Here is a 21141-nt window from a genome sequence, read left to right as displayed (position 1 = left end):
CCTGTGAGATTCACAGCAGCTCCGCCGCTCTCCATTAGCAGCCTGTGAATAATGGATCAGATGCTACGGAGGAACATGTGAGCGCACTTTTCCTGGCGGTGTGGAAGTAGGCTAATGTAGGCTGCGCTGCTGGGACGTCCGTTTCATCATGTCACTCTGTGACAGCTCTGAGACGCTGCAGAACTGGGCCACCTGCAGTTCCTCATGCAGCCACCAGGGGGACTCAACATTATTAAAACACCACGGCAGGGACTGGATTCCCAGCAGGAGGGAAAACAGGGTCATATTAATGGAGAGGAGCTGGGAAGGCAGATTCTCAGAAGCTTTCATCAGCGTTCATACCGGCTGTGCATGAATCGCTGCAGAGCACGCTCACAGGGATGATGTGTTCTGACGGATTATTGAGTGTCCGTCATGTGACGCTGATGTGTGCTCACAGTAGGAACAGATCCAGTACTGAGAGCGTTAACACACTGCCCTCTACACGAGGTGAAAACTGAGCAGCGCTGAAGCTATCTGAAGCCGGATCGCTCTCAATGTTGACCAAACCACTTCTTAAAGGAATGTTTTGAGCTCATAACACTAAAGTGCCACAGCGTGTGCTGCGTGATGAGGATCAGCAGAAAATAATTCACTCTTCCCCCAGTTTTAAAGGACCATGAAATGGAGAACCAAAATGTTCTTGATGTTAACACACATAAGAGGTGACTCTATAGTAAAAACATGCTGCAAGCTAGCTCAAAACTCTGAACTAACTCTTTCAAAAATGAATTGTTTTCTTAAACATCTGGATTTGAAATCAAGAGGATGGTGACGTCACATTTTCTTCTTAATACATGTGATCATCGTCTATTCTCAACCATCAATCACTAGACGGTCAAACTCAGACACTGTTCTGTCAGTGGGAAAAGAAAACTGCTTTTATAAAGATCCGAGCACTAGAAATGCATGGCTTATATTAATGACGAGCATGAGTGACTTGATATTGATAAAGTTTTCTTTTGCGGATCATTCAACGTGGGTGTTTTTCACAATATCTTTACTGAGAGATACAGCAGTGCTCAGAGAAAATGCAGGTCAGCGCATTTATTTAGAATTTGAAAGTGTGTTTGTAATAGACTTCAAAACAGCATTTAATGCTATTAAAACACCGAGCACAAAACAAATGTTTAACCTTTGGCAAATGAATGAGACACAATGTAATTTCCCAGACCTACTTAAGCTGCAGCATCTTTTGTGATAACAGTAATAAGAGTACTTCAAAAACGATATACTGGAAATGAAGCAAGCAAACGCAATTCCCACACTGAAAACAGACTCAAGCAGATATGGCTCTATCACAGCGCTTGCCATCTCCAGTCTCAGAACACAATGTAAATGGGGGCGTGGCCACAGTCTGAAGAAAAGTTAGCCAATCACAGCATTGTTTCTGCAAGAGGACACACCCCTTAAAATTTAGTTTTTTTCCCCATAGAGCGAAAATGAGGATGGAAATATATATTTTTTTCATATATTGGATCTTTTTGGTGGGAAAATTCTGCAAACTAACCTGGATAAATGTAATATAAAAATCTGAAACTGCATTTCATGACTCCTGAAGTACAACATGCTAAATTAGTTCTACTGCCGCAAGGGCAAGAGGGTTTACAGGTCAAAAAGTAAAGCTCATATTTCTGTTCAACACTTCACTCCATCAGTTGCATGTGTTTAATATGTGTATGCAGTAGGGGTGTAGTGGTACGCAAAAATCACGGTTCGGTACGTACCTCGGTTTTAAAGTCACGGTTCGGTTCATTTTCGGTACAGTAAGGGAAAGAAATGGAAACATTAAACTGCAGGTTGTTCATTACTATAAACTTTTTTTAAAATACTTTTTAATAAAATATATATAAAATAAAAAAAGAATAAGAAATAAAATACTGCTGCAAAGTTCTCCACTAAATAAAATACTCTCAGTCTCAAACTACTATCATATAATAAAATATAATGAAAAATATAAATAAATAACTATGATTACCGTTACACCCCTAGTATGCAGTGCTGTGTTTGTGGAGTGTGGCTCTGCTCTGACCCTGATCAGCAGAGTTTATTATGAACTCATACAGCAGCTTTCTGTGCTTCATTCTGCTCTGCCTATTAAACCCTCATCTCTCCTGCTCGCTCCACAGACAGGAAACAGATGTCCCTCATTTCCTGTGTCTGTCTACAGCAGAGAGTCAGGACAATGTGGCTACATCCATTCATGAACACAACAACACAACACAAGATCACCGCTCAGCTGAAAACACATCAAGAGCTGAGTACAGCAGCGACGGAGATAAACAAACCTCGGTTCATTCATACAGAGAAAAAACAAGACAAAGAGAGGCAAGTAAAAAGCATACAGAACGCTGAAGCCGTTCACGTGAGCGCTGATTTACTCACTGCTCCGCTCGACTCATTTATCATGCTTTACGTCTGGAGCAGACGCCTCAGTTTACAGTTCAAGCATCCTTTGTCCAACTGAACTAAGCAGTTTTTATATCTTTAAGAAAAGCGAAATGACAGTGAAGCTGGTGTTTAACTCTCAGAAACCTATCTGCATTTTTATGTGTGTATCATTTAGTGTTTATTAGTATGTCTTCATGAGCACTGCTGCAGCCGATTTCAGGTTTACCATCCTAGTAAGGACATATGGACCTTTATAATGTAGATTAAACCAGTTCACACACACACACACACACACACACACACACACACACACACACACACCTCAGCCGAACGGCCTCATCCACCGCTGGGAGATTTCCTGCAGATAAAGAGTTCATAACCTAGAAGCTCCCATGGCCTGGGGGAAGAGTTCAGTGACAAACACGCTGCGTCACGCCTGCTGCTGCAACATCAGCCGCCCGTCACGCTTGTGTTCTGCTCCTCTGAGGAGATTTGGGCATGTTGTATTGAAGAAGAAAAAAACAGGCGCTGCGCCTCAGTGCCTTTCTAAGTACCGAAGCTGACTGGAGACCAGAGAGTTTGGGAGCAGATAAAGACTTCTGGTCTCTCTCTCTCACAAACACAAACACAAACACAAAAATAAATAAATTCACCTTTTTAAATTTTAAAGGTATTTTAGCTCATCAAGATTTGGGAAAAGTAGAGAGATACAATTTTAGCTGTATTTCCCAGCCCATACTTCCAATTCCAATTAAATGGCACGTGTCAAGAAGAAGTGGATTTCATGTGAAGGTTGTTCTGATCAGCCTGACTCAACCGATGATCAGGGATGTCATATAGAGCCGTTTCATTTAGTAATGCAGAACTCATACTTGCAGTGTTCCTGTGACACACAGACAGAGCAGATGTGCTGCTGTACCTCCATCAAGACTGCGAGAGAGGCGTTTGCTGGAGGTGCGCTGGAAGTTGGGCGCGGGCCGGTCGATGAGGGAGCTGGCCTGTCGTGTCTGTGCCTGTGTTCTCCCGCTGTAGCGGAACTTAGAGCCCAGGGTCAGGAACTTGGTCTTGGTGGGGTGCTCAGGAGAAACCAGCCTGTGGACCGAGAGACAGACAGAAGCGCTCAATAGCGAAACTGTTAGATTATCTGCTTCAAGAACAGTGCCATTGTTAACTCCCTAGTGAGAAATGACATGTAGTAACTATTTTACTCATGCGTGTGTGTGTGTGTGTGTGTGTGTGTGTGTGTGTGTGTGTGAGAGTGAGTGTCAGTACTGTATGTGTGTGTGTTTGAGTGGGAGAGAGAGAGCGAGAGAATGAGTATGTGCTTTCTGTGCATAATAAAACCTAATTTTATGGCAAAAACAGGGAAATAATTTGTTTTATCTTGTTTACTATATTTATTTTCTTGCTCTGTGTCATTGTGGAATTTTGGTTCTTTTGCTGTTTTAGGCTGTAAGGACCTTGGAAATGACAAATCATTTGGCAAAGTGATATGAATAATTGCACACCTTGGAACATCCGTCAACCAATGAGATTTAAGCATTCAACAAACTCGTAGTATTAACTGCAACCAAAAACTTTGGGTAAAACAGATGATAATTAAAAAAAAAAACCCCTTAATGAAATTATTAACAGAAGCACTGCATTGAATTAGTCTTTCTCTGATGTTGCGTTGTGACAGTGTCAGAGTCATGCACACTATAGATACACTACACCAGGAGAACACAGCTGTGTGATGCTTTTGTTGGTTGACAATATCAGTTTATCAATTTTAATGTATGTTGGAATTTAAATATTAGATTTTTGGCTAAATGAAAAATTTAACTGCATTCAGTTGAAAAAAAAAAAAAATCACTAAACAGAACTGAATATAAAATATGACAGGACACAAAAGAGAGCAGCAGTGCATCTGAAGTCATGTGAGGTTAACTAAAGTGTGTCACGCAGCTCTCCGGAGACACACACATACACACCTCACTGCGTGTGCGCTTCAAACACGCTACACTGACCACACACATGACATAAGAGAAGATGACAACCTGTTCATGCCCAGCCACCTTCACGCTCCATCACACACCTACACACACACACACACACGCGCACAAGATGCATGCTTTGGGTAAATTGAGAATCACAAATTTTTTTTTCCCAAATAGAGATTCTCCCATGATTCTGAACTAAACAAAATAATGTGTCTGCTCTCGGTGTCAGCAGCAGTACAGTTTGTATGTTCCTGGATGATTTTTCAAAGGTTTAATACACAGGCGAATCGTTGTCATTTAAAAATGGGATTGCATGTGTGTTTGAATCAAGATCGCAGTCTTTTAAGGATTAACCGTGCAGCTCTAACACACACACACAGCTCATCCTCCAGGATGGATTCAGGTCTTGTAAGGCTGCAGTCACCTAAAGCCTCTCAGCTCACCAGAACCTCTGTTGTGTTGCTAATATGTTTACCTGAAGAAGGTGTGGTGCTCGACGCACACTTTCCAAACTCTTTTGGCAGCCCGGTGGTTGGGCAGCTTGAAGCCGACGGTGCTCTCGAACTGCTCGGCCTGACACACACACACACATAAATCATGTTCTCAGTTTTACTGACAGTGATTGCCATCAGCCTGACACGTGTTTTGCTCAGTCGTACCTCTCCCGGCCGGATCTTGATGTAGAAGTTACTGCGTTTGTAAGAGATCTTGAGGATTTTGGGCCAAGCAAAGCGGTTTATCCGCAGACGATCCTTATAGATCAGCAAACCGTTTGCACACACTCCCAGCATGATATCCACTCCCTCAGAGTCCTGGGAAAAGAGAGGACAAGCAGTCTTTAACTGAAAGACACTCACATCCACCTTCAGGATGTGATCTGCTCACACATCTGTTCTTAAAGTCAGGAGGAGATCAGTAAAAACTCAATGAATCTCAATAACTACTAGAAAAATAAAGGCAGCCACTCGCAGATCTCTGAGACAGATCTGAGATCTCCCACACACACATACAGAAGGGCAGGCCACACACACATATTTAAGGGCAGGCTCTAAGATGGTTTAGATCCTATCTGTCCAATCGCAACCATTTTGTTTACTTAAATGGAGAGTCATCTCATTTATCATCAGTAAAATATGGAGTGTCACAAGGATCCGTCCTAGGTCCTCTTCTATTTTCAATATACATGTTGCCCCTTGGTAATATTATTAGAAAATACGGAATTAGCTTCCACTGTTATGCTGATGATACTCAACTATATATCTCAACGAGACCAGATGAAACTTCTCAATTATCTAAGCTAACAGAGTGTGTTAAAAATGTAAAAGATTGGATGACAAATAATTTTCTCCTATTAAATTCGGATAAGACAGAGATATTAATTATTGGACCAAAAAACAGTCCACAGAATCTTGTAGATTACAATCTGCAACTAGACGGATGTACTGTTACTTCTTCTACAGTCAGAAATCTGGGTGTTATATTAGACAGCAATTTGTCTTTTGAAAATCATATTTCCCATGTTACAAAAACTGCATTCTTCCATCTTAGAAACATTGCCAAGCTACGAAACATGTTACCTGTTTCTGATGCAGAAAAGCTAGTTCATGCATTCATGACCTCTAGACTGGACTATTGTAATGCACTTCTAGGTGGTTGAATAATGTATCTCTTAAATTGTGACTGTAGTTGCATCTGATCAAATGCGCATTTTTATTCTTTAGCTTGGGTTAAACTAATTACTGTATTTTTCGGACTATAAGTCACACCTGAGTATAATCGCATCAGTCCAAAAATATGTCATGATGAGAAAAAAAAAACATATAAGTCGCACTGGACAATAAGTCGCATTTATTTAGTACCAAGAACCAAGAGAAAACATTACCGTCTACAGCCACGAGAGGGCGCTCTATGTTTTCAGTGTAGACTACAGGAGCACAGAGCAGCATAGAGCGCCCTCTCGCGGCTGGAGACGGTAATGTTTTCTCTTGGTTCATTTCTCTCGGTTCATTTCTCTTGGTTCATGTCAAATTAATTTTGATAAATGAGTCGCACCTGACTATAAGTCGCAGGACCAGCCAAACTATGAAAAAAAGTGGAAAATATGGTAATTTTACTTTGTTGGATCAGTAGCTATGCTAATGATGTCTGTATTTGTTTCTCTGTTTCTGCTGTGATTTACATCCTGTGGTAACTAGGATTTACAAAAGCTCCAGTCTGGATCAAGAACACCTGAGAAGAGATGATGCTGACCCTCAGATGATACTAACCCTGATTCAACAACAGAACTAACAATTATTGCTACAAGTGTGACTGCATCATATAATAATTATTAATTATTAATAAAATAAATAATGTTCAACGTCTGGCTGACTACGTCTTGTATTCATTTTTCTAAAAATCCTGTCATACGCGCACAAACTGACAGTCACCACTTATAAGCTATTAGTAAATATTGTAGAAATGTAATTTGTAATTGTAAGTTGCTTTGTAACGATTTGTATTGTAAACAGCGCTATACAAATAAACTTGAATGAATGAACACACACACGCACACCTTAGACTCCTATTGATTTGTTGATTTGTTTTTCAGTTCACTGGAAGTAAAGCAGGTCCCAAAAGGTTCACAGAAGAAACTGACACCAGCCGTTACACACAATAACTATAAATCACTCCAAACTCAAACTCTCTCAGTGTCTTAACACTATTATAACTAGCATACATCATGCCGCCACACCAGCACTTATCTGAATGTGTTTATGTAACGTCCTAAATGGATCTTGATTGCGGGGGCGTTTGGGCGGTGGAGCACTGATTATTGATCCGTCTGTGTTAACCGTACAGCTCTGAGAGGAATCAATAGCACTGATAACAGATTGAACTCAGACTATCAGTCGCCACGAGAGGCTTTTAACACCAGCACAGCTCCAGCTGCTCTCTCACACATCAGCGCTTCAGGAAGTGCTCAAAGCCACAGGACTCCAGTGACCTCTGACCCTCGGGGGAGAGCAGACGAGCCTCATGGAGACAAAACCACCTCAACACACCCAGAAAAATACGAAATAATTCATGTGTAGACTCAATGTTGAGCAACATCTAGATGTGTTTTATATTGTGTTATTTTCTTGATCACATTTATGTGCTGGAAATGTGAGCAATTTTTTAAATCAGAACTACGCTGTTTCAGTTATTTTAGTATATCAAGTTAAACTAAATGGAAAAAGCTGAAATAAAATTAAATAAATGTTTTGTTTCAGTTATTTTCACATTTTGTGTTTTCACTCAAGTTTATGGTTTTACGTATTTGATATCATGGCCAGCTTCAGCTTCAGTTCAGAGAGACGGAGACACAGTTTGGACTAGAGACTGGGAAAGAGCTGGAGACTCTCTGAGTGTTTGTTCAGCTGAAGCTGCTCCCGTGGGGTCTACAGCTCAGCAGATCACACATCTAACCCTAATGCTGCTCAAATAAGATCTTTCCAAATGTGTGCTTTATGTGGACTGCTAGTAACCAAAACCAGCAACGGGCTGATGAAAATAGGAGACAGTCTGGAGATGATCTACCTTGGCGTGATGCAGGTCGACACCGTACATGGAGAGCTTCTTGGCATTTTCCAGAAACTGTGCGTCTGCCTGGGCTGGAGTCATTCCCCTGAAAGAACAGGAGGAGATATGAGACAGGTGTTATCAGGACACGTCAGCTCTGATGATCCTTTGATCACAGTGAGGACCGGAGTCTGATGAGGAGCTCTGAAATCACAAGATCTCTAGTGAGCCAATCAAACAGACACAAGCGCTGTACTCGCTGCATCTCATGACTCCAGGACCACATGTGTGGAAGAGGATTCCTGCTGTCCTGAAGACACTAGTGATGTCATGGTCTATCCGCTCCCAGTTATTACTCTACATTTAAAACGCACAAGCTGCAAGAGACCTGCTTAGATTAATACTGTCCCTACAGAGCACTCAAACAAAAAACTTTTCTTTAATTAAACCGCAAATATTCTCCTGTTACACAAAAAACAGGGTAACTACAAGATTCATCAATTCAATGTATTGAAAATGGTGTTCTAATATATCAAAATATTATACTGAGTATGTTTAAAAAAGGGAATAAGCTGATAATGTTGCAGATACTAGTGAAATCTACATCTTTACAAACGTGAAATAATGTTCTTAGTATTTTCTACCTATGACAAGGTACATGCCAGATCTATTCTGTGACTAAAAACATAAGGTTCATTAAGAAAATCCATAATGCAAGACGTTTAATACTAAACCAGCCTGAAATATACAGGACCTTTATTTTGAAATGTCTGTGTGTGTCTCCCAGCTCATTCAAACACATTACAACATCATGAAGTAAACCCTGATAGACAGAAGATCGATACAAACACCTGACACAACTGTGCATTATTCACTGGATGCAAACTGCTGAAACAGTGCCACGATGTGACTGTGAACACGCAGCGCTCACATTTATTTTATTTTTTTGGACTTGAATCATCACATTAAGCTCTATCGTGATTCCTGTTTTCTGTCCCTAAATGTAATACCTCTTGAAATGAGAGTGAAAAGTTTTGTAATACTACAAGACTTGATGGCATTAGACTTGTTGAGACCTGTGGGACTTGTGCAGCTCCACCACCTTCTCCTCCAGCTCCTTGGTCTGGTTGGGGGCGAACAGGAAGTCTGAGATGTAGTCCAGCCGATGCTCGTCTGGGTCGTGGTCCCCGAGCTCCGCCTGCAGGGTGTAGGAGCCCAGCAGAGCGTGTGTGACGAAGGAGCAGGGCAGCCGGCCCGAGGCGATGTCCTGCCTCAGCTGGAGACACAGCAGATACCTGCAGAGAGCAGGAGACAAACCGTGAGACACACACCTGCAGTCTTTCAGAGCAGAGGAGACACGCTCCTGTACCTCGTGATGTCCTCCGTCAGCTGAGACGGGTCCGGAGGGTAAAACTTCACACTGAACGTGAACTGCCACTGAGAGTCTGATGAGAAACACACCAGAGAAAGCTGATTAAACAAGGGCCAGTATCTACATATATCATGATGATTTAAGCCCTGTTCACACGGGACTAGTCTTCTAAACTACGATTGAGTTTGGATTCTTATCACTTTACGTCTGCATTTTTCTTCTATCGATTCAGACGGGATAAAAAACATCATGTTTATTACAGAGGTGTGAGGGTCTGTTTTGGACATCTGGGTGTCACAGAGATGCATTGTGTACAGTACAGTCATTCAGAATGAAAATGTTCTGTTCTGCATTAATATATCATAAATTGTTCAGGAATCCGTGCATAAGTGGATCAGGTGACACACGTGCTTTAATTGACGTCTAGTTCGAGTCGATCTTGTTCGGTTCATTTGGATTGAGACTTCATTTTCACACTTCACAACATTTCACCTCACGTGGATTGCTCAAGGATAAAAAGGTGGAAGGAAAGTCTCAAAATTCAAATGAATCAAATAGAATTGACTCAGATGAGATGTGAATGAATGCACGTGCGTCACCTGATCCACACATTTTAAAATCGCTACATGCACAAATGATGATACTTTAATACAAACTATAACATTTGTATTCACAAATATGTCTCTATTTGAATAAAAAAAAAAGCAGATTAACAATTCGTAACTCTGCAGACACCGGTTGAAAAGGATTTGTTTCAGTTTAGTGACATGTACATGTTCATGAATTGCACTGGGTCTTGTTCGTTGGTATTTGTGTGTGTGTGTGTGTGTGTGTGTGTGCTGTGCAACAAAGTTACAAACTCATTCTTTCAGTGCGAGACTCGAAACGAGGACACAGCTGCTTTTTTTTATAGACGTGTCCTGAAGGAGAGCTGCTCTTGTGTGTTTCCTTTCGCTCTCTCTCAGTCTGTCCTGTTTTTCTACTTTCAGCTCTCCTCCAGACGCTCTACAGACGCAGAGACTGAGTCACAACAGCAGATAAGACGTCTGATTCACCTGTGTGTGTGTGTGTCACATATACAGCAGCTGACTGCATGTCAAACAATGGAAGTGTTCAGCACACACTCATTCACTGCAGTCCAGTGCCATGAAAGCAGACGTTTACTCTGTAGATCTGCTGATAGTTCAGAGTTTTACCTTCAGCTGCTGCTTCTGGTGTCAGATCTTGTCTGATTGTGATCAAGTAAAGGTCAGAAAAAAGGTCAGTAATTTCTCCAGATGAACTCTTCCTGGACTGAAGCAGCTCAGCTTTACTTGATTCTCCATCAATCATGTTTCAGAGTCTCAAATCTGATCCTCAGGATCTTTTGAGGAGCGTTGGTTTCCAGAAGCTTTACTTTCACTGTTACTCAGCGGAGGAATGATCTTCACAAGCCTCCAGAACATCTCACATCTTCTGAGGAGCCTTGATTTCTTCAGCTCTCAGTCACTGTGTTGTATGTGCGGATCATTTACAGATACAGAGCACAGACTCATATTCACATCAGTTTATGTCTGATTCTGCTGCACTGTTAGAAAGATCTCACTGATTTATATCACAAGCTGCAGAACCGTTTGGGCTTCTAAATAAAGCGAGTAGTGTTGATGGTTGTCATGTGTGTGTGTGTGTGTGTGTGTGAGTGAGAGTCTGCTCTCTGATAATAACAGCTCTTCCAGCAGCAGAGCCAGAGTCTGTGGTACTGTCAGCGACTCCAACCCACCCAGACCAGCACGTGAAGAGACAGAGACAGAGACAGAGACAGAGACAGCACGTACTGCGGATCTGACGCTTGATTTCCTTGGTGATGTCCAGCCAGCACTGCAACACACAAACACAGAAGAGTCGTTCAGACACTGAACACAGCACAGTCCTCAAACACATCGCTGTCTCGCTGCATTCACATTCACCTCAACTTGACTCTGGATTCAGATGCATTCTGACTGCACTTCAACACACTTTTCTCACTTACACTTCTTTGCTGTCTGCATTAGTCTATTATAGTGTGGTAATTCCCTACGTGCTAAAGTAGACTATCATTTCCATGATGTGGTGTTACCAATACTCTTATTTTGTATTGTATTTAAATGTTCTATAGTCTACACATACTATTACTTTTTCAAACTTTTTATAAAACAAAAACATGCAACAATTTCTTATTAAAATGTTAATAAATTAATAAATGTAAAGTTGCTTTATTAAATAGGTTTGATTAATTTAATTGATTAAACACCATTTCTAAATATTAAAACTGAATTTAACCACAGAATTAGGGGTAAAAATAAAAGAAATAAGAGAATAAAGAACATATTTGATAGGGTGCTACTAAAGTGACTCAGACATCTGTCCTTGATTACTGGCTCAATCAGCTGAACTGAAGCTCTCAGAATGAGAAAAACAACATGCCTGGCCAATCCCAGGATGCACCTCTAAAGTAAACATCCACATGTTTATCACCAACAGCGATAACAGACTGATGTGAGTGATCTGAGCGCAGCAGGATCAGAGTTTGCTCTGGAGGAGAGCCAGTGACACTGAGATCTTAATAACCATTTACACCTGACACTGTTCTTCACTAAACATCATTCTGATACAGAGCACGAGTCACGCAGACTGCTCTGATGAACACATAACCTTTCTGAACTCACCCTCTGCTCAGCGTTGTCTTTAAAGCTCAGGCCGAAGTAGTCCTTCTCCAGCAGATTCAGGTGCTCGCAGACTTGAAAAAACAGGTACTGGCCTTTCGCCCGTTTCTAGAGACACAGCGAAAAAGAGAGATATGGTCTTTTTTAAAACAACTTCATATAACAGTACTTTAAATAAAATCTATATTTACTATATAACAACTTTGTGTTAAAAATGTTATAATGTTGCAATTCCATTCCATGATACCTCTCTGAGGTAAGGAGGGAACATGCTTAATTTGTTACAAATGCAATCTCTCAAACTCAATTAAATATGCATGAATTAAAACAAAAATGTAACTATTAACTGTGCACAAATAGTGTTTACCTTACAGAATACCAACATGCAATCATTTAATGATTTATTTCAACCGTTGTAGAGTAGAGGGACACCACTTGTCACCACAAATGAAGAATGACCTAATTACTATATTTGCGTGTCAATCCATGTTCATATTTACTGCAAACAATGCGCTGTCACTTTAATTCAGCACATGCAGAGGACAGGATCTCTGCACATGCGCTAATCCATTAACAAAGAGTATGCACCAGATATGCACTGCAATCGGAGTAATGTGAACCGGGTGTGTGTGCATGAGCGCTCAGTCTCACGGAGAGAGCACGAGCGCCGAATGGTTAAACACTGGCAAGAATTAAAAGAAATGCAATTTATAAACTTCAGTGATGATGCAACACTGCCTTCATAGTGCAGGTACCATTCCTGTGTTAACCCTGCAACACTTACAGAGCAGACGCCATGTGATCTGAAACCATTTGTGCATTTCAAGAGAGAAAGAGAGAGCATGGTGATTCACTCACACGGTTTGTGAAATTGTCTCAGAAAGTCTTCAATTACTAAGTTAATGAAGACATTAGACTTGTAGCTCACCTTTCATGATAATTATTTCACCCACGCCAGACGGATGTCTGGCCAAACCTCTCACTGTAGGAGCGTCATCAGCATCACAGAGACCGCTGATCAAACATCCCACAGTGATCAGTAGGCAATCAATCGGAGCACACCTATACTGCAGTAATACATGCTAGATTAGTCTATATGTGTCATAACGGTCCAGTTGTTCATCTGAAAGTTAGGATAGAACTATATTTGTCTGAGATACAATTATTAGAAAATCTGGAATCTGAGGGGAGCACAACAAATCTAAATATCGAGAAAATCATCTTTAAAGTTGTTCAAATGAAGTTCTTAGCAATGCATATTACTAATCAAAACTGAAGTTTTGATATATTTAAGGTAAAATATCTTCATGATCTTTATTTAATATCCTAATGATTTTTGACACAAAATAAAAATGTATAATTGTGACTCATACAGTGTATTGTTGTCTATTGCTACAGATATCCCTGTGCTACTGATGACTGCTTCTGTGCTGCAGAGTCATATTATATATCATCTTCATCTGGAACACTGATGGATATGCCAAAGTCTTTTTGACAGATAAACTGTATTTCTCTGGTTTAGAAACATTCCAGTAACACTGGGATCAAACGGGGAAATTATCATGTGAAACAAAGAGATGAGAATGTGTGCAGAAAATGAATTAAACTGGGAAAGTATCTGTTGTCTTACATATTGTTAGAACAGAAATTCAAATAAATTCACCTAAAACAACTGCTTGTGATCATGTCAAGCATCACATTATTTTTCTAATGGATAAAATTAGAGCATGACAGGAAAAGTACATATTCTTCAGTTAAATTGACAGATAAGGATGATTTTTAGTGTAACACTATTATTTTAAATGATTTGTTTCAGTCCTTTTGAGTGAAAGATCCCTAAACTAGAAGCAGACTTACATTATATACATATATATGTGGGTGTGGAATGGCTGAATGGCTGACAACAGCAACATCTGATGCTGCATCCATCCGCGCCAGGTGTCAGTTTAAGTCTCATATCAACTACATGCACATAAATAAAAACAGAGAGAGTCTTAATCTGTCTGGGTATGACATGACACACAGTAAACCATAAGCTGCTGTTATGGATGCAGTTACACAAACTAATGCCAGCATTCACTCGCAGGCAGCAGATTTACTGATGAGAGATCAGACATTACAATCTGTAAACACTACAGATGCTGCTTCAACACACACACACAGCTAATGGATTTCAGTTTGACTGACTCTCAGGTGAACGGCGAGAGCAAACAAACACTAGCGTATCACACACCACACGATGGCCACAGAAAGCTGCAGGTGCTCATGGGTGGAGACATCTGCACAACAAACCAGAGCAGAAACATGACTGCTCAACACACACACACACACACACACACACGAGGACAGCAGGGATGTCAGATGATCCTGATCCAGAGTAAAGGAAGTGACTGTGTGATGATTTCACCACAGTAAAGTGCTGCTAGCCATTAAACAGTGACAACTAGGATGATGAAGTTATATGGATAAACACGGAAATGAAGTGCTGGAGATGTGTGGTATTAAAAGAAGTTCATCAAAGCATGACACATTCCTAGGAAGAATAAAAAAATAATTTGGAAGCACATGCACTTGAGAGTCAAATTCACAAACAATTGTGTCAAAATGCATTTCTTGAGTATTCATGTAAACCAATCAGTCAGTTCTGTCTTCAGTGAATGTAAACATTTGGGAGAAAATCTAAATGCTAAGTCTTTGTTAATGCAATGCAATCGAATGATGACTGAGAAATGAAGAAACAAACGCTCCTCGAAAGATCCTGAGGATCAGATTTGAGACTCTAAAACATGATTGATGGAGAATCAAGTAAAGCTGAGCTGCTTCAGTCCAGGAAGAGTTCATCTGGAGATATTACTGATGTTTATTTGACAAAAATCTGTCAAGATTTGACAGCAGAAAGACACTGAAGCAGCAGCTGAAACTGGACATTTGTACAATTACAATAAAAGGGATTCTACTGGAGAAAGTAATAGAAACTATCAATCAGATGACAGGAGGAGTGGAGTAGATTGTGTTTCACAGGTTTAATCATGTTAAGCATTTCAAATATTATACAGTAGGCTTTATAGGCTTAACAGATGAACGGTCAGGTACTCAAATCTGTATGAGCTGCTGTTACTCATGTACAGAAGTGAAGGATGCATTGGATTATTATGAGCAAATGCCTAGCAGCTATAAGATCACATGCTCAGAGAGACATGCATGAGCAGACTAGATCTATGAGAAAGAAAAGAAACTACAGGATCAGAGAGAGTACATCAATGAATGACAGCCAAAGCCTAAAAGAACATGATGAAAGAAAGAAGATGAATGAGAACAAAAGAAGGAACTCTAACTGCCGACGCAATAATAGCATGAATAAACTCATTGTAAAGTCCAAGAGAATCACTGATGGGATCTTTGAGCAGGGTTTACACAGGATAAAGAAGAGACCACAGAGAGTGACTGTGAACAAACGTCCTGAAGCATTAGCGTCAAACACCCAGATCAGGGTCTCCGTCTCCTCATGATGGCCATACATCTCAATATACCGCACCGCTATGAGAGAGAAAAAAAACCACGCTTCCACGAAAACACTCAGGGACAGGATCTCTGCATTTACAGCATTAAAAACATAACGCCATATGCGTCCTGCTGTTATGTAGGTCACTGCGCTCTGATTGGCTGAGAGTTCCTGTCAATCATCTATTCGCTTTCCAGATAGACAAGAATATATCCTGCCATCAGGACAGAAACATAAAAATATGGCGCAGCAGCGCTCCTAACATCCAATCCTGAGAGCCCTCATTGTCCCCACCCTCCCCATAAAGCGTCACGTCTGGAATGCTTTGTGTGAAGCTGCAGCTTATGCGTCCGGGCGACCCGGAGACAGTGGCGCTCTTCTCTGAGCAAACATGCCACCGTCTCATGCATGAATACACCAGGACAATGGTGCTTAGCAATGCCTCAGCACTTTCCAGTGATGGGACAAAGCAGAGGCTGTTCAGAGCTCACAGAGCGCCCCGTAATGAGTGCCCAAACCAGCAATCATATCCCAACACTCACCTGCACTGCTTTTCACTTCAGCCTCCGAAGATAGGTTCTCCTGTTCGGATGATTCGATTTACTGTGATAGCCTTCACAGAGCACAGATGTCTAACAAGTTCTTTACATACTATTTAAGATAAATAGATGCCATTCTATAATATCTTCTAATTATTTCAAACAATTCTTTTAAAAATTGTATAAACATATAATGCTTTTAAATTCTCCTGTATGTATCAGTGTTCTGTGAAGACATCTGGCATTGTGTGAAGGCTTCCATTTACAGCATGTGCACCGTGTGTGTTTTTAAAGCTTTGAGTGTTGTAGCCAATCACAGACATGTCTGTTGAGCACACGAAAACAATGACCAATCAGAGGATGAGTATTTCAAACACTGATTTTGTGGTGCATATTCACAAATCCCAAATTCCTATCCTTGGGTACGTTTTCATATACACAAAATTGGTTAGAGTAAGTTGGGTGGAAAAAACATGCATCAAGATAGTAGATCAGTGCATTGCATCTCAAAGAGACAGCAGCTTAAAATACCTGCTACTGTTGTTAATCAAACAACAAAAGACAAAGTGAAAAGAAAATCATTCACTGCTCTTGTTATTTCCAGCAAAAATGACTGTATAAATGTCATGTATAAATTTACATATAATTAAGCTGCTGTCATATTAAGACCAAATGCACTTATCTAATATGGCATCAGACAATAATCAGAATCAGACAATAAGCTACACTGCAATGTGGTCTCTTTGGGATGGCACTTTTGGCACAAAAATGAGTTGTTCACTTGCAAAAAGCAAGCTTCTAGAGGCACATTAGTCTGAAGTAGTGAATTTAGGTCAAGGGGTGCAGAGCCAGTGGTGGTTTTGTAGGCAAGCAGCTACTGGTAGCCAGTGAAAATTGATGAACAGAGGTGTGACTCTTTTCGGTTCATTAAAGACTACTCTTACTGCCAAATTAGTTGCAAAGGTTTGATAGTACTGGCTGGAAGTCTTGCCCAAGAGCATTGCAATAGTCCAGCCTGGACAGAACAAGAGCTTGAACAAGGAGTTGTGCAGCATGTTCAGAAAGAAAGGGCCTGATCTTCTTGATGTTGAATAAGGCAAATCTGCAGAACCGGACAGTTTTAGCAATGTGGTCTGAGAAAGTCAGCTGATCATCAATCATAACTACAAGGTTTCTGGCTGTTTTTGAAGGAGTTATGGTTGATGTGCCTAACTGGATGGTGAGATTGTGATGAAACGATGTGTTTGCTGGAACCACAAGCAGTTTTGTCTTGGTAAGGTTGAGCTGAAGGTGATGGTCCTTTATCCAGTAAGAAATGTCTGCACACCGTTGGATCATCAGGATGGAATGAGAGGTAGAGTTGAATGTCATCAGCATAGCAGTGGTATGAAAAGCCATGTTTCTGAATGACAGAACCTAATGATGCCATGTAGACACAGAAGAGAAGTGGTCCAAGAACTGAGCCCTGAGGCATCCCAGTATTTAGATGTTGTGACTTGGACACCTCACCTCTCCAAGATACTTTGAAGGACCTATCTGATAGGTAAGACTCAAACCACTGGAGTGCGGTTCCTGAGATGCCCTTTGCCAGTAGGGTTGTGTTAATGATCTGTAAGTGAGTGCAGGTTTATGGTTTGGTTTTTGTTTAGTGTTTTTGATATTTACTTTTTAAACTTTTTTTAAAAGAAGCACAACAAAAATAATAAATAAAAAAAAAACCTTTACACTCTAATACTCTAATACTCATCAGTACTCATCAGCCTACATTTCACTAATCAAAACATCCGTGTGTTATTCTATTTTTTTTTAAAGTGTGTGTGTTTGTGCGCATGAACTCCACGTGTCCACATCCCAGCAGCAACAGCAGACAGCGAGGGTTTAACCTCTTAGGGTTGTTGACAGACCCCCAATGATCTGACCTCCAAAACACTCACCAGATCACTGCGGGGTCAGAGGTCATCGCACACATCTGAACGCTCCTTTCAACAAAATGACGGATCCATTAACCGCTCCTATTACACTCCTCCTGCAACTCTTTTGATTTAATTTTATAATTACGCTATTTTTAATTCGACAATAAATATTTCAAATGATATATGATGTATGTATTATAAATACATTTTGACACAGTGACTACATTTACACTGCTGACAGATCCAGGTACAATGGGTCGTGCTGCTGTGGAGCTGATGCTGATGGGCATGTCTCACCTGTGCTGATTATCAGACTATATAGACAAATCCAACCAACACACACATATCTCCACCTACACAGCAGGCCTATTAACACCCTAAATTAACATCAAATAAACAGCAGTGAAACACAGACAGACTGGAGTAGAGCTTTCAACTGAATGAACCGTCATCTGACCCCTCACCAATGGTCAACATGACAACTGAAGCGTTCACACAGCACAAGCACTCACAGAGAGCTGATCACAATCAGACCACTAACATGAATTAGGATAGGAAATGGAACCAGACTAGATTGTGATGTGGACTTTAACAGCCATCCACCTCATGCAAGTGTTACCAACTCGTTTGTTGTAAAGCAGAATGACTTCAACATCACAACATCCAGCTGCTAATATACACAGACAGACAGATGGACGTGTCTTACCTCCACCTCACAGGTGAACTGGCTGCCGTCCAGCAGGGTCACGTGACACACCACCATCTTCATCTTTTTGTTGATTTTGTGCGTTGACAGCACACTCGCCTCCTGCTGGAGCAGTTGCTTTTCCTCTTTCTTCTCCTCCTCTTTCTTCTCCTCCTCTTTCTCCTCCACCTCCGATTCGCCCTCTTTCTCCTCTCTCACAGGCTGCACACACACACACACACACACTTAAGGTTAACACACACACATGGGTGCTCTGGTGTTTTCCAGCGGAGCGGATGGCTGCTGGATGGTCACTGGGCAGATGCTGAAGGAATGGACACTTGACTGATGGGTTTTGGCTGAAGCGTGTGGCGTAAGGAAGTGTTTATTCCACAGCATCATGTGACGGAGGGCGAGTGTGTCTTCACTCCTCCATCGTGTTCAGCATCTGATCTGGATTACAGTCCCATCACATGCAGGTTTTTCTGAGTTGATGATGCCTGAATGATCTGTAGTAAACACCAGAAGCTGCTGCAGGAAGTGAGCAATGAGCTTAACCAGCAGATATGCAGACAAGCTCCAAAAACAATGTTTCATTATAATGCAACAACATTTCTGAAAAATAAAACATCTACAAGGAATGCAATTGTTTCAAAAAATCCAATCACAGTCAATGTCAGGCATAACCATCTGAGCTACTTGTGTTCTTTTTTTGCTTTTAAAGTCTCCTTAATGACCAAAAACAAAAGTGTTACTGGCTCCTGGTAGTGTATACATACAGACATAGTCGCCCATGTTTGTCTCACCTGTGTGTCAGCACTGCCAACAGACTCTTCCTCCTCCTCTTTCTCTTTCTCCTTCTGCCCCGTCTGCACCTCCTCTCTCACCTCCTTCACCTCCTCTGTCTGTTCTGTGCTGGCAGTCGCTGCTCCTCCTCCGTCCACCTCCTCTTTCGGCTGGTTCGTATCTTCCTGCTCCTCCTTCAGCTCCACGCTCTCCTGCCTGGGCGTCGCTGAGCTCTCGCTGGGCTTGTCCTGGCTCTGTGACTTCTGTCGTTTAAGCCATGGAGGCAGGAAGCGTGAGATGCCCTTCTCTTTCTTCTGTGCGCCGGCACCAGGAGGACTGCTGGGCTCCGGAGACACAGCCGCTTCCTGATCGCTCTCGGCCTCGCCGCTCTGGATCTGCTCCTGCGAAGGAGGAAACACGCACAATCCTGGACTTCAATCGCTTCTCAGTGTGATGAACTGAGATCGAGTCTTAAATCCCAGGAATCCTTCTCTGCTGATGTGTGAACAAAGCTTTATGTCTAGTGCATATCCCACCCAATTCACAACAGACTTTGTGCTTTGTTACCTCTGATATTAAGATGTCTCAGCTTTCAAATTCAGAAGTTATTACATATCACCAACTTGCTTAAAAACAAATGTAAATACAAGTTAGTACGCTTACTTTCAAATAATTTATGGTAAAAAGGTACTTCACTGTTTTTTCTGATCAATGGAATTGATCAATTCAACTTTACATAAGGTGTTTCTCAATTATTTTTACATATGTTATTGTTTTACTTAAACCAGTTTATAATATCTAAATATTTTATATTGAAAAATTCTATCCATAATAAATTGCATTTATTTATTTCTAATTTTGTAGAATACTACTAATACTAGTTATATTGTTTAAATTTGTTCCCTGGTATCTGGCAACCCTTCACCAAACTGAACCCTGTGTGGGTCCTCCTGATCCATGTATTTGTCTTTCTTCATGTTTCTTTGACAACGCGAGCTGCTTGTGAGTTTAAAAAATCTGTTACGGCAGACATTTTATTCCGCAGTAATGAAATATACCTTCATATCGCCCAGCCATAATTGCATGTTTGTGCTATTGTTGCTAAGTGGTTTGCTATAGGGTTGGGCAATGTCAAAAATATCTCATCGATAATAGCTTTTAGAAATATGGCCATATCCGATCAAATGGTCTACCTAAGCCCCGCCCTGCCGACACACACCATAAACACACACCACGTTCAGTCTGGTCTTTACTTTTCTTAGTGTGTGCTTAAACTAACAGAAAACATTAGCTTCAAGTTTGTGTTTGAAATGAATTCAGGAGAACTGTTGAGGAAAAGTTCATCATGGTGAAGTTGGACATTCTGGGGGTGATGGTAATAATGCTAAATGCATGTTGATGTCATATATTAATGTCTGTGCATTAATCCATGCATTGACATCAGCTCTACCTGTGGCTGGTCAGCAGGTTCTTCAGACTGGTCTGTCTGCTGCTGGACTTCAGGATCCTTCTCCGGTTCCTTCTTCACGTCTGTCTCTGATCCCACCTCTGTCGTCATCACGGCCGGCACACTGGCACACACACACACGCACACACACACGCACACGTCTTTAAAGTTCAGCTCAGATAAACTCTTCTGAGACTCAGAACACCTTCCACACTCTGAACTAATGCTTTTCAGTTACTAATAATAAAAAGCTAAATGCAA

At 41.1% G+C, this 21141-nt stretch overlaps 1 protein-coding gene across 15 annotated transcripts in view; it reads right to left on the bottom strand.

Moving 5' to 3' along the window:
- LOC132107147 (band 4.1-like protein 2) overlaps positions 1-20893 on the bottom strand; it is a 50695-nt gene extending 29802 nt beyond the window's left edge. For 14 of the 15 annotated variants that reach the window (XR_009424233.1, XM_059513368.1, XM_059513364.1 and 11 more), the window contains exons 1-9: positions 18669-18864; positions 12012-12116; positions 11142-11184; positions 9325-9400; positions 9032-9250; positions 7974-8061; positions 5072-5224; positions 4888-4985; positions 3350-3522 (exon numbers count right to left, since the gene is read on the bottom strand). Coding sequence is in view for 14 of the 15 variants with exons in the window: in XM_059513368.1 (XP_059369351.1) it covers positions 3350-3522; positions 4888-4985; positions 5072-5224; positions 7974-8061; positions 9032-9250; positions 9325-9400; positions 11142-11184; positions 12012-12116; positions 18669-18731 (1018 nt within the window). In the remaining variant the exon portion in view is untranslated. Of the gene's footprint in view, positions 1-3349; positions 3523-4887; positions 4986-5071; positions 5225-7973; positions 8062-9031; positions 9251-9324; positions 9401-11141; positions 11185-12011; positions 12117-18668; positions 18870-19453; positions 19835-20883 lie in introns of those variants that run through there. The other variant, XM_059513367.1, reaches the window with a different exon arrangement.
- Between the last annotated feature and the right edge of the window lie 248 nt (positions 20894-21141).

The sequence above is a fragment of the Carassius carassius genome, chromosome 27, assembly GCF_963082965.1.
Source record: "Carassius carassius chromosome 27, fCarCar2.1, whole genome shotgun sequence".
Classification (NCBI taxonomy): domain Eukaryota; kingdom Metazoa; phylum Chordata; class Actinopteri; order Cypriniformes; family Cyprinidae; genus Carassius; species Carassius carassius.
The sequence above is the reverse complement of the archived record's forward strand: the minus strand, read 5'-3'. Positions and strand labels throughout refer to the sequence as shown.